Source organism: Amblyomma maculatum, chromosome 1 (assembly GCF_055883805.1).
Source record: "Amblyomma maculatum isolate TAMU_Amacu chromosome 1, ASM5588380v1, whole genome shotgun sequence".
In the NCBI taxonomy this organism is placed as follows: Eukaryota; Metazoa; Arthropoda; class Arachnida; order Ixodida; family Ixodidae; genus Amblyomma; species Amblyomma maculatum.
The window spans coordinates 105,759,274-105,771,413 of record NC_139344.1 but is presented as its reverse complement, the minus strand read 5'-3'; the positions used below and the strand labels follow the sequence as shown (position 1 = coordinate 105,771,413).

At 43.9% G+C, this 12,140-nt stretch overlaps 1 protein-coding gene across 3 annotated transcripts in view; it reads left to right on the top strand.

Annotated features, from left to right (window-relative positions):
• Window positions 1-12,140, top strand: part of Nup214 (nuclear pore complex protein Nup214) — a 224,563-nt gene that overhangs the window by 194,801 nt on the left and 17,622 nt on the right. For all 3 annotated transcript variants that reach the window (XM_084588768.1, XM_084588767.1, XM_084588769.1), the window contains 2 exons: window positions 1,444-1,630; window positions 9,334-9,440. In XM_084588768.1, the coding sequence (XP_084444894.1) occupies window positions 1,444-1,630; window positions 9,334-9,440 (294 nt within the window). The remainder of the gene's footprint in view (window positions 1-1,443; window positions 1,631-9,333; window positions 9,441-12,140) is intronic.

Genomic DNA, 12,140 nt, shown 5'->3' with positions numbered 1-12,140 from the left:
ATGTTAAGTACCAAAGGACATAGCAGAAATACAGGCAGCCACTGTTTGTCCTGTGTGCAGTACAGGCTCTCCTGTGTGCTGTTTCTGTGACTTTAACGTTGACACTGGTGCTGGGTTTATATGATTGATGAATCATCAACTCGCTCCACTTTCTGCACAGCTTTTCTCTATGGCTTCTTTACAGACTGCGTCCGCAGAACGTGTCCACAAAATCGTGCCCGCAGTAGTTGTGAGTAATTGAGAAGTGATAGAGGTTAATTAGTGGTGTCAGTCGATAGAGGGTGACATAATGTTGTGTCCAAAAATAATTAGGCCAATAAATTAATTAGGTAATTAATTAGAGGCAAAAAATGTAAAAGTGAAAATGATCTCAATAGCCAATGGCTTGGCACCACATTTGAATGTATCAAATACTAAAATAGCTAAGTCAGTCAATTAGGGTGACGTCAAGGTGTATAAAATACTAAATAGTTAATTAAATCAGTCAAGGTGACGTCCATAATGTGACGTCACGCTACCTGAAGTCTGGCCAAAAAAAGGGCGTAGGAAGGGATTGGAGCGCAATTTGAAAGTACCAAAGAGAAAATAGTTAAGTCAGTCAATTAATATGACGTCAAGGATGTGACTTACGCAACCGGAAGTCCAGGGTCCCGTTGGCCATGGCTGCAGTAACAGTTCGGCGAGCCAGCCATTGCTGAAACGCCATTGACGCCATCGAATGTGCTTCCATAAGTCGCAGCTAAGGCTTCGCGCAAAAGAGTGATTGGGATTGTCTACTCTTTACTGGTCTCGGCACCAATCTGGTATTTCATATATTCATGGGTATTGCAAGTATGATTTTTCTTACAACTGCTTAAATTGCTGCTGTTATTTTGCTATTAACCTTGCACTTTCACTGTTAGCCAGAACTTGTATGGTGCCATCTCAATCACATGTTTCTTGGGCTCATTGAGTAGCCAGGGTGGCTGATAGGGGCTCAGATGTTTGCTCGGGAACTTGTAACATTTATTCAGTAAACATAATTGAATTAACTATGCAGCGGCTCAGTGGCTGCGACGTGTCTCAGCTCATGGTAATGGCTTTAAACCAAACTGTGGCTTTCATACTTGGATGGTGATCAGAATCAACCCAAAGTCCTTCACCATGATGTGCTTCATAGTTGCTGGGCTTGGGCACATAACTTTGCATTCATTCTGAACAGTTACTGCTAGAGTTCTGTATTTTCCCATTTCACCATGTTGATTTTACGGCATCATGCTTAATGCTTTCATTTTATTTTTCACTATATTTTTTATTTCAGCCCAGAAATTAACTGCAGCAGATTCTTCATGCTTCTTCACTTCCCTTTCTGGCTAGATAAAAAGTTTAAATTTTGCACTCCACGTTTAGTTTGCATCTTGTACTGCCACGTCCTCTGCTTCAGCCTCCTCCTTGATTGTGCAGCGGCCTTCGGGGGTCCTCCATCATTTGGTGGCAGTCCAACTTTTGGTGGGCCTCCACAGTTTGGTGGATCACCAACATTTGGAGGCAGCCCCGCTTTTGGTGGAACAGCCACCTTTGGCTCTTCCACGGCTCCACAACAGTCGTCTCAGCCGCAGCAGCAGCAGCAACAGCAGTCAGGATTTATGATGTAAGTTGTGCCTTTACAGGTTTTTTTTTTTTTTTTTTTACTTGAAAACCTTCAACAGAAATATAGGTTTGTCAAGACCTTGTAGGAGAAAGGTGCAAAATGGCTTGTGGCTATGCAGCCAAGGCTGCAGGGAGGTGGCTTTCGTGACAGTGTTAGTACTACACCTTGTACTTCTAGCATATCTGGCGTCAGTTATAGTTTTAGTTTCAGTTCTGCCTTTATTTTAAATACAGTGAAAGCTCGTTAATTCAAAGTTCCGGATAATTCGAACTCCACTGTGCAGTGCTCAGTCTGGTCAAGCTTCATAGAAATCTATATATAAAGTCAGTTCTGCCGCAGAGAATTCGAACTGTGCGCTTCCAAGTCTGGCTGGGCTGGTGCCCAGCACATGGCCATAGAAACGCCCCCCAGGATAGCGTGGCACAGTTCCAAAGCTGTGCACCTCCATAACTGAAAAGAAGATAAAACTAGGTGACAATATGGGCGAATGGATAAAGCCAAACTGCCGCCATGACTGGTAAGTTGGCCGGCAGCGTCGGAAGGGAAGGGGTTGGCGGCCGTGGCGGCAGCTGCCTGCTTTGTGTTCCGCATGACCTTCGATACTTGCTACTGAATACTCATTAATTCAACCACCATTAATTCAGAAATAAAGATAGGTCTTGCTGATGGCATGTTTACAGCCAATGCCCTTGTAAGGCTATGTCATCATAGGGGTGATACGGGTCTCACACTGGATACGCCGTCTAGGTACGATCGGCATTGGAAGCAATCATCAAAATTACTCTTCAAACCTGAACTGCATGTTGTGAAGTAGACCATGCATCTATGACATGCACTCAACAGCAGTGAGCGAAACACAACCTCGTCTCAGATAATAGGCAGGTAACTTAGTTTCGGTTTTATGAGCTTCGCGCCGTTCGCGCTTAGCGCCAGCCCGCAGTGATGGCATTAGTAGTGGTGAAAATCTTTTATTATTAATGCTCGTTATTATCAGTGCCCCCAAATCCGGTACAAAAAATAGTTCGTTATTTTGAATAATCGTTGTAGTGAAAAATGTGCATTTATACGCCGGTGGTCAAACCTAGGTATGAAAATGATGTACCTTGGGATTTGAGGATTTGCTTGTAAACAAGCAAATTCTCAAATGAAAACGTTGCACCAACTCCAAAGCTGATTTATTTGAATAAATAGTTTTCTTCTGCCGCTTGCAGCAAACACGACCACGCACTACATTCCACAACTACAGCACATACACCTTCTACTTTGCGCAATACCTCATTGGGTGCGTGATTGGATCGAGCGGCGAAAGTACGGACTTTGTCCATGTGCAAAAGAACATCAGACTTCGATATGACCTCATCTTCAGTGCTCCCTGAAGTTTTAAAATCTTGTCTTGGTCTTTCAAAATGATCCAGCCGTCGATGGGACAATGTCGATTTCTTGCAGTGAAAGCTGCATTGCTATATTCTTGGCACTTCGCTGGGTGTAATCACCGTCAAATCTCACACAAACTTTGCAATAAGATGATCTGAGACAAAGAAAAAAAAATTAAATTATGAAGGACTTTAGCGACTAAAGTATTGAAAGGCAAAAGACTGAGACACCTCATCTTGTCTAGCGTTCCTGCCATCTGCAATCCACACTTGAACGCACGCCAAGGAACGCCACGCGACAGGAGCGATGACGCACCATCCAAACGCACACTTGTCGGAGGAATTTGGAGAGGTACTGCGCCTTTCGTTCAGAAGTCTCATCTTGTATAGCGTTCCTGCCATCTGCAATCCCACACTTGAATGTGCGCCAAGGACCGCCACGCGACAGCCGCCGCAAAAGCGGTACACACTTTGTCCATGACAGTATGAGCCATTAAAGGCTTTCTCCTTAAAATTAGAGGGTCTCTAAAATCGTACCCTTTCTATCCTATAATTTGCCTCCCATCGTTAGCCTCTTGTCGGCATTCGTTGCAATGCTACATATATTTATAATTGGTTTACAGAAAAGGAAAGGCGCAGTCTCCGGCAAGTGTGTTTGGACAGTACACCATCGCTCCTGTCGGGTGGCGTTCCTTGGCGCGCGTTCAAGTGTGGCATTGCAGATGGCAGGGACGCATCCCGCCTCGGCCAATCAGAATGCCGCAAAAGCGGGACATACTTTGTCCACGACAGCATGAGCCATTAAAGGCTTTCACCTTAAAAAGAAAAGCCATGCCGTCTCACATGCACAAATGGCATGAACGACTGACCGGCGAACGACGCACAACAAAGGAAGAAAAAAAGCAGACAGCTAGGCCCACAGGCTACTACATAATAAACCACATCTTCGTGGTGGCGCTAGGAGCTGGCAGTAGATATGCTGATGATGATAGCTACAGCCCAAAGGCCATACACACAGAAACGGTGGTTTCTGCTTCACGCAGGAGTTGCGAGCTGCGGCACTGTTAATTTTTAGCAGAATTCGTTCTTAGATTATAGAAGAAAAAATAAAATATGTATGTTATGCTCAAATACACGCTATTTTGAAATTCATGATTGTGAAATAATTTTACATTGAAAACATGGGAAATCTGCTGGGGATTGTTAAAAAATTTGTTAATGTGGTGGTCGTAGTAACAGGATTTCATTATAAATGGCAGCCATTGGTCACGCATCAGCGAGCTAACCGATCGCACTAGCACAACATTTCAGATGCTTATTCGCGGTACTGGACGTTTTCTGCACTCCTATCTGTGTAGTCATTCCACTGCTCTGAAAATGTGTGTTTGTCAGTTTCTGTTCGGCGTGTTGTGCGGGGGAGCTTCACTCACGACACATGCTGCCTGTGAGCAAGCACCGCCGCTATCACGTCTCACTGTGAAGGATGCCGGAAAGGCCCTTAACATTTTCGAGTAGGTCTGCTTTGATTCTCCCGACAGCGTGCACACAATAAACCACTGGTAGTAATGCAAAAAATTAATCATGGTCGCGCTATTCTCATTTAAAACGCAGGCGACCATTACCAAATTTTTTGCCAAATAAGTTTATAGCTGTAATGCAACAGTTCTTTTGAGGCCATTCGATAATTTGAACTTTTTATCATTTCTGTGAACTTCGGATTAACAAGCTTTTACTGTTCGAGCTACTAACAATGCAGAAATGTGTTTCTTTACACCACTGAATGCCTAAGTGAATATAAATGCATGGTTAATGAATATCCCACACTACATACATATGTACATTGTCGAAACAAGCACATTGTGGCTCACATACTGCTCTCTTTTTTTCCATTGAGTTCCATCGTATGGTTCTCGCTACTGTCGTAAACCATGGAAACTGAATTTTATTGCTTTGCGCGGCACGTGTGCATTCGTTCACGGTATGAGCATGACCTAGCTGCTGCTGCGTATCAGTAGTGAAGATAATGGTCATATGACGAAAGTATAACTGTCTGAGATATTGTTACTGAAGAGTTACAGTGGTTATAGTTTAGCACAATCCACTTCAACGGGACACCACTGTGCATACAGTGACCGCATTGTGCAATTTGCATGCTTCCCAGCGGCGCGCATGCCTGCCGCATTTGAATTTTTGCAGTGTGGTTACTGTAGATATGTCTAGACTGAAGAAAATATCATGCCGGAATTGCGTTGTGGTAAGAGCGCGTGCATTGGCGGCCACGCCTGCCGTATTGAATCACGCTAGCATGTGTGGCGTGCACAAGCAGATCACAGTAGCAGATCGCACTATGCTATAACTCCCTATTACTGACGTATGGGTAAATAAACATGGGAAGTGGCAAAGTTTGTCAATTTTAGAGCTGATTTTTCGCAGAGAAGTTTTCTTTTTAGGTTTTGAGTTTTCGGGCTGTTAAATTATTCAGACCGTTTCCAGGGCTCTGCCGAGTTCAAAATTTGGTCAGTTGGCGACTGTATTAACATGAATATTTCTATAATAGTATAATAATCTTGAGCACGGTCCGCAAAATTTCTGAAAGGACTGCTGCGCAGTGAAATGGCGCATTTTGGCTCTGCAGCTTTAGCTGCATAGTCACAAGAAGTTGTTTACGAGTATAGTGTTGGTTAGTTGTAAGCACCACAGTATGGAAAAAGTTGAGATTTTTTACATGGGAGAGCAGGACTAGCCCCCGTTAGTATTGTGGACTTGACTGTTTCATTATGATTTTAGTGTCAAATAGTTTGCTGCAAATTTTTATTTTTCAAGTTTAGTTCATAGGTGCATACGCTTTATTTTTATATACCAGGTGTCCCAGCTAAATACCAAGGTTTTAAAAAAGACGGTGTGTCCTAGTTTAGTGAAGCCATCTGGAAGCTGTTGAGAATTGTGTGGCTTAATCTGCTGTATTGTTTTGTTTGCCAGAGTTAATTGCTAGCAGTAATCGAAATTTTGAACAGCTTTCAAATGGTGTTTGCTATTTGATTTGATTCACACTTCACTTTTAATGTTCGAACTGCTCGCAAATATTTTGATCAGTTACAGTGCAGTCCGCAAACATTCGGAAATTACAAATATTTGTTGACCTTATCTGTGAGCGAAACATTGCGACATTTCAGAATGGCAGTAAGTTATATTTGTAACACAGCTTGGCTAACTCTGTTTTCATAGAAACAGCCGCCAGCACCTGACAAAAGCCCACACGGCAATGTGCTCACAGCCATCAAGAGTGGCCGCAATGTGGCTACTTAGCGCTTGTGGTTTGAAAACCAAAATGTAGCACCATGCAGTGCATCAGTGTGTCCAGTCACTACAGCAGCTGGCTGTGAGACTACCGCTGGCTGTGATCATTTCGTTGTAGATCATCCACATGCGCACGGAAACTGCTTGGTTTATGAAGACAGTGTAAGGGGTTAAAGTTGTAATCCGCATGTGCTGCTGCAGTTGTTTCACGGTGGCCGATTTGGTCATTCTCCATTTTCTTCAGAACCTAAAACCTACTGTTGTTAGGCCACTGTAGGTAATAAATGACAAACAAAAAAAGCATGGGTAAAGCCAGCTTTCCTAACCGCAGAGCGTATAGTTTAGTTTCATCAAGACTTTTGCAAATGGCGAAACAAACGAGGGCGAGGAAACACTCAAACACAGGATGGGCTTTGGGAAGTTAAACCCCATAAACTAAACTAAACTGCATAAGAACAGCACGAAACAAACGAGGACGAAGAAACACTCAAACTTAAGGCCGTCCTGTGTTTGTGTGTTTCTTCATCCTTGTTTGTTTCACGCTGTTCTTTCGCAGTTTAGTTTAACTTCCCAAAGCGGCTCAGGCTATGAGCGGCGTCTTAATGGAGGGCTCCGGAAATGTCAACTACCTTGGGTCCTTTGATGTGTACTGACATCACGCAGCACACGAGCGCCTTGCTTTTCACCTCCATCGAAAAATGGCCACTGTGGGCAGGACACTGCCGTGGCACCGCATTTAGTGCAGAGCGAGTGTGCACTGGGTCACCTAATGACAGGGTTTTGTTGTTTCTGCACCTTCGCAATTCACAACAGCCTTTATGGGGTTGAGGCCCATTACAGGGCTCACAGTATACAATGAAACTGATATTCAAGTGCATATCATTCTGAACACTGCATTTTAAGCAGCATTCCACAACTGATGCTTTGTCTTAGATTGCGATTGCTGGAGCAGGAAAGGGATTGCCATGCTGACATTACTGCTTAGGTTACTGCTCTTCTGTCCGTTTTGTGAGCCATCTTGTTGCATTTTGCGAGCAGTGTCTTGCATCGCCATCGCCACTGTCGTCAGTCCTCCAGTAAGGATCATATCCACTTTACAATGCTCGTTCGTTCAATGTTCGTTCAATGTCCGTTCAGCTAGACTGGCTTCACAACGTGACAACCGGTGCACCGAGCGCCTATTCCTCTGCATGTCAAAAGCATGGTGATGAAAATAAACTATATAAGACCGAAGACCTTTATCAAGCAAACACGACATTCACCTCATCACGCGGAGTTGCAGCATTCGCGCTACCAGCAAGTGCCAAAGGCCACATAGCATATCTGGTTCCATAGTGTTTATATAACAATTCTCCAAAAGAAAAGGGCCTTTAGTAAGTGGCCCGTAGAAAATAAATATCCCCAAGGCAAAAGTTACCCCTAACAATAAATCCTTACGCAACTAGCTTTAAAAAATTTTTTCGGTTCACCTGCACTGTGTGAACTGGTTCATTTCATTGGTGCAGTGTGGCATCCTCTGCATAACGCCAGATGTTCAGTGCAGATGTTGTGCAGGTTCACTTCACAAAAAGTTCTGGAAAACTGTGCATCTCCTCAACAGTCAGTGCCAAAATGGTGCAGCTGCCGCCGTCATGGATTCAGGCGACGGCTCGCACAATGATGGCTTGAGCGTTGTAATGAACTGTGAAGAGTTGTCAGCGGGAATGGTGCCAGAGTTCTCCAAGAAAATGGCAACCCGTACTACACACCACATCTAAAATGTAAACATGCATGTGGTATGGTGCATGCTAATATTTCAGTTGTGATCAATAAAAAAGCATGTTCATTTCGCTCCAAGTGTCATAAGGTGCACATACATCGAGAGGCTGGTTCTCGGCAATACTTCATTGTAATATAAGTGCTGTTTGAAAATTCTCACGCTATTCGGATTGCTGGTGCTGGTTTATGCGAACAGCACACAGCCAAATGCAGCTTGTTGCCTTCACCAAGGCTAGCAGATGACCAGGTTTGCACTCTGCCATTTGTTTAGGAAGCAGGCAATGCCGATTGTGCATTGAACTGCTGGAACTGGCGCTACAAACTCTCGGCACTGCCACAGTAGTTTACAAAACTGGTGCAGCGAGTGCAGTCTGATCTAACGGACCTTGCGCAACCACGATAAAGCACTTTGCAATCCTAGCCTTCTTATCACGGCACCAATGTCTTAACTGTCATCTAATTTTGGCTGGATGCAAACAGTAAGGTACTCCTGGCCTTGAAGTTCATGTCCAGTGTCATTGCTATAAAAGCAGGTGCCAATGGAACACTTGCTTCATGCAACTCTATAGTTGTGCATTCTCATTTTTTTTCCATCATATTCACCTTTCATACGACAAGCACACTGCGATTCTGACTATGATGGGTTTGCTTCTGCATCTGCACTTTGTCTCATTTCATGTGAGCATGTGAGCAACATGCCTGACAGTACTGTCATCAAAGGCCAAGTTGGTGAATGCAACTGCTGCACTTATGTGCTTTGACATTGCACAATAGGATTGTTGTGCAGGGAGGACCATTGACTGCTTCTTCTTTCGGCAACTTATTTTCCTTAATTCCCTATCATCTTTGGAGTGGTACTTCAAATATATTAGAGTTTTTCAATTATTGATATTCTTATTAAACCTGGAAAGCGCATAAAAAACACACTGACAACAGCAAGAGACAGACACACGAGCGCTTTTTGAAAATTTTGAAGCGCTCGTGTGTCTGCCTCTTGCTGTTGTCCGTGTGTTTTTTATGCGCTTTCCAGGTTTAACATGTCTAACCAACTCGCCCAAACGCTGCCATTATTGATATTCACTTCAAAGCTTGAGTTTTTGTGCCACATTACATATATTTGCTTCAATATTCAAAGTGTAAAAAAAATTGCACAACCCTACATTTCTGCCATATGCATTACTTTTGATATGCTTGACATTTCAGGGTCAGGATATGCTGTTGACAAGTTCACTCTTTTCAACAGCTATTGCATTTTTTTTTTTTCTTCTGCTACAGGTTTAGCAATGTAGAAGGTCCTACTTTCGGGGGATTAGCTGCACAAAGCAGCAATCAGCAGCAAGGCATGGGCTTCGGCAGTGCGTTTGGCTCACCAGGTTTTGGAGGTGAGATCTGCAGATTTTAGAAATTCAGTATCTGATGCTTTGGCTTTTGTAGCTCTGCTAGCACTACTGCCAAGTAAGACTTATTGCCATGATAAAAGTGTGCTGGTACAAAGCTCATGCTTACCTGCACTTCCTTCAAAAGAAGGTGCAAATTTCACTGCATTGATTACAAGTTTGCCTGTCATCATTGACAGGTTCCATGCAACGCTGGCCATATGGCAAAGTTAACCTGGCTGACCAAAAGATACCGGGTGCTCTCATGAGGCTAACAATGCTCGCTTTGTTGCCAAAGATGTTGCAGAACTGACTGCACCTTAAGTAGACACTTGAAAACTATTTCTTGATATGAATGTGTAAATTTTACCACTTATAAACGCTAATTTCTTTTTTCTAAATCTATTTTTAGTACCGAAGGAAGAAAAAAAAGCTTTCCTGTAGCATTCAGGCCATTCGGTCACAAATGACAGGAATTTATATGTCTGATTGGGTCGGGTGAGCACTGCAAGCTTGATTACAATTAGTGTGTAATTTTTGTGTGGTATAGAGAGGCGGTGGCATACCACTGGCCTCAAGGGTGGTGAGGCAAGCAGTGTTGGGCAGCTTTCAATTTACTTTTTAACGTTGAATGCTTTCTAGAGGCAGGTGCCGTAACAGTTCAAGCAATGAAAACAAGCGAATGTAGCCGTTTCATGACATGTTTAGGAGCAGTGCTGATCACACTACATTTGTTGTGCCCATATACCCTGTTTACTGCTTGAGAGGATATACTGCATGAAGTTCTTTCACCTCCAACGGATTTCTTTTCATAAAGATCCATTATCAATTTCGTGTCTATTTGCTCTGCCCTAGGTCATTGTTCTTGGGTAACAAAGCCGCGGCGCTCAAAGGTCCGGAGCATTGGGTAGTGTTTGAGGCAGGGGGCGATGACTGTTATCGACGGCGGGAGGTGCTATGCTGGGATTTGTTTGACTGGCCGCTATAGATGTGTTCGTCTGAGGCTGCCTTCATGCAGACCTCCAGCCAGATGAAACAGGAAACAGACAATTGATCATTATAAAATAGTGACTTCATAAAATTATGCCCCATAATTACCTCGGCAAAAGTTGCTTGAAGTAATTATTTTATAGCCCATTCGTTGTCGCAAAATTTGCTTTTTTAAGAAATGAAAACAAAAGCTTGCGGAATGCACATTTCTGGAAAAAGAAAAAATATTGTAGCATTGTTTTTTTTAAAAAGTAAGTTGACAGCCAGTTTATTATCTATCGTTGTCTGCAAGTCGAACATGCGTGTTCTTTCATACTTCATAAATGCCAGGTGGCTGTGCCAAAATAGTGTTTCTTTGCCAGATGGCTTCTCGTTAATTTTTTCCGCAAAGAATATCGTCCGCTTCTTGCCCAAAGGCTGCTTGTTGCACGGATATTAAGGTTTTCCTCTCCCTTCTCTACAAACACAGTGTTTGGAACTCGCACGGAAGGCTACCAAGGCACAACACTTTCGGGTGGTGCTTGAAATTCAGAGGCTATTCGTTCTCCTGAATGAAAGCGTTGCAACTGGAACAGCCTACACCAACATGCCCGCATATCACCACTGTTAATATTTTTTCTTCTGTTAATCATTGGCTGTCGGTTATTTTCTTGTTGCCCCGCAGGGGGCACCTGTTAAAGCAGGTGTTTGTGTGTTTTGTGCGACACCACGGACCCCGAGCACCCACGCTTAGCCGTGCGTGGCATCGCCGTGTCTGGGGAAAAGGGGATCCTGGTGGTTGAGCCGATGCCGAGTGTTTGGACCTTTAAGGCCCCTCGGCGGAGGCAACACACCACTTTGGCCCACGCTTCCCACAGACGGCACCTCCGGGCTGACCCACCTGGGGGAAATCGGCAGTCGCCTTTTCCTGTCCTCCACTTCATCTTTCACTTTCCTATCTCTTTTCTCAGCACTGTCCTGTCTCCTCCTCACTTCTTGTTTTTCCTTTTTTCTTGGCGGCGAGGGTTAACCTTGTGTGGAGTAGCTACCCTGAGTTGCCCATATTTGGTTATAGTAGCGGTGTACTGCTGGCGTGGGCAGGACTTCTTGCAAGTTCCTGTCCCGTCCCCTCGTTGGGCTCCATGGTGGGTGGCAGGCACAACTACCGAAAACACAAACCCTTTCATGGATTCTTTCTCCCAAACAAATGATCGCCCTCCAAACAAACGAGGGCGGACCGATGCTACAAGCCATTTCTTTGTGAAAACAAAAGAGACTTTCCCAAAGTTCCATGTCATACATAGCGAGGAGCTTGAAAAACCCGCTCGAAAAATCTCCCCTTTCATAGTGTCAAAGTGTCTCACTAAAGACCTGGGCCCTGGATATAAAGTATCAAAACTTGCAAATGGTGACCTCTTGCTAGAAGTACAAACCAAGTGCCAGTCCTCCAACCTGAAAAACATTGTGTCGCTTGGGGACATCCCTGTCGTCATCACTCCCCACCGATCCTTGAACATTGTAAAAGGAGTAATATCTGAGATAGACTTCATTGCTCTCACTGAAGATGAAATGGCAGAAGGACTAGCAGACCAAAACGTCATAGCAGTTCACAGAATAAAAATCCGAAAGGATAACAAGGAGATCCCTACAAAACATCTGGTTCTGACTTTCAATAGCTGCACCCTCCCAGAGTCAATTGAAGTCGGATACATCAAAATAAACGTCCGACCGTACATC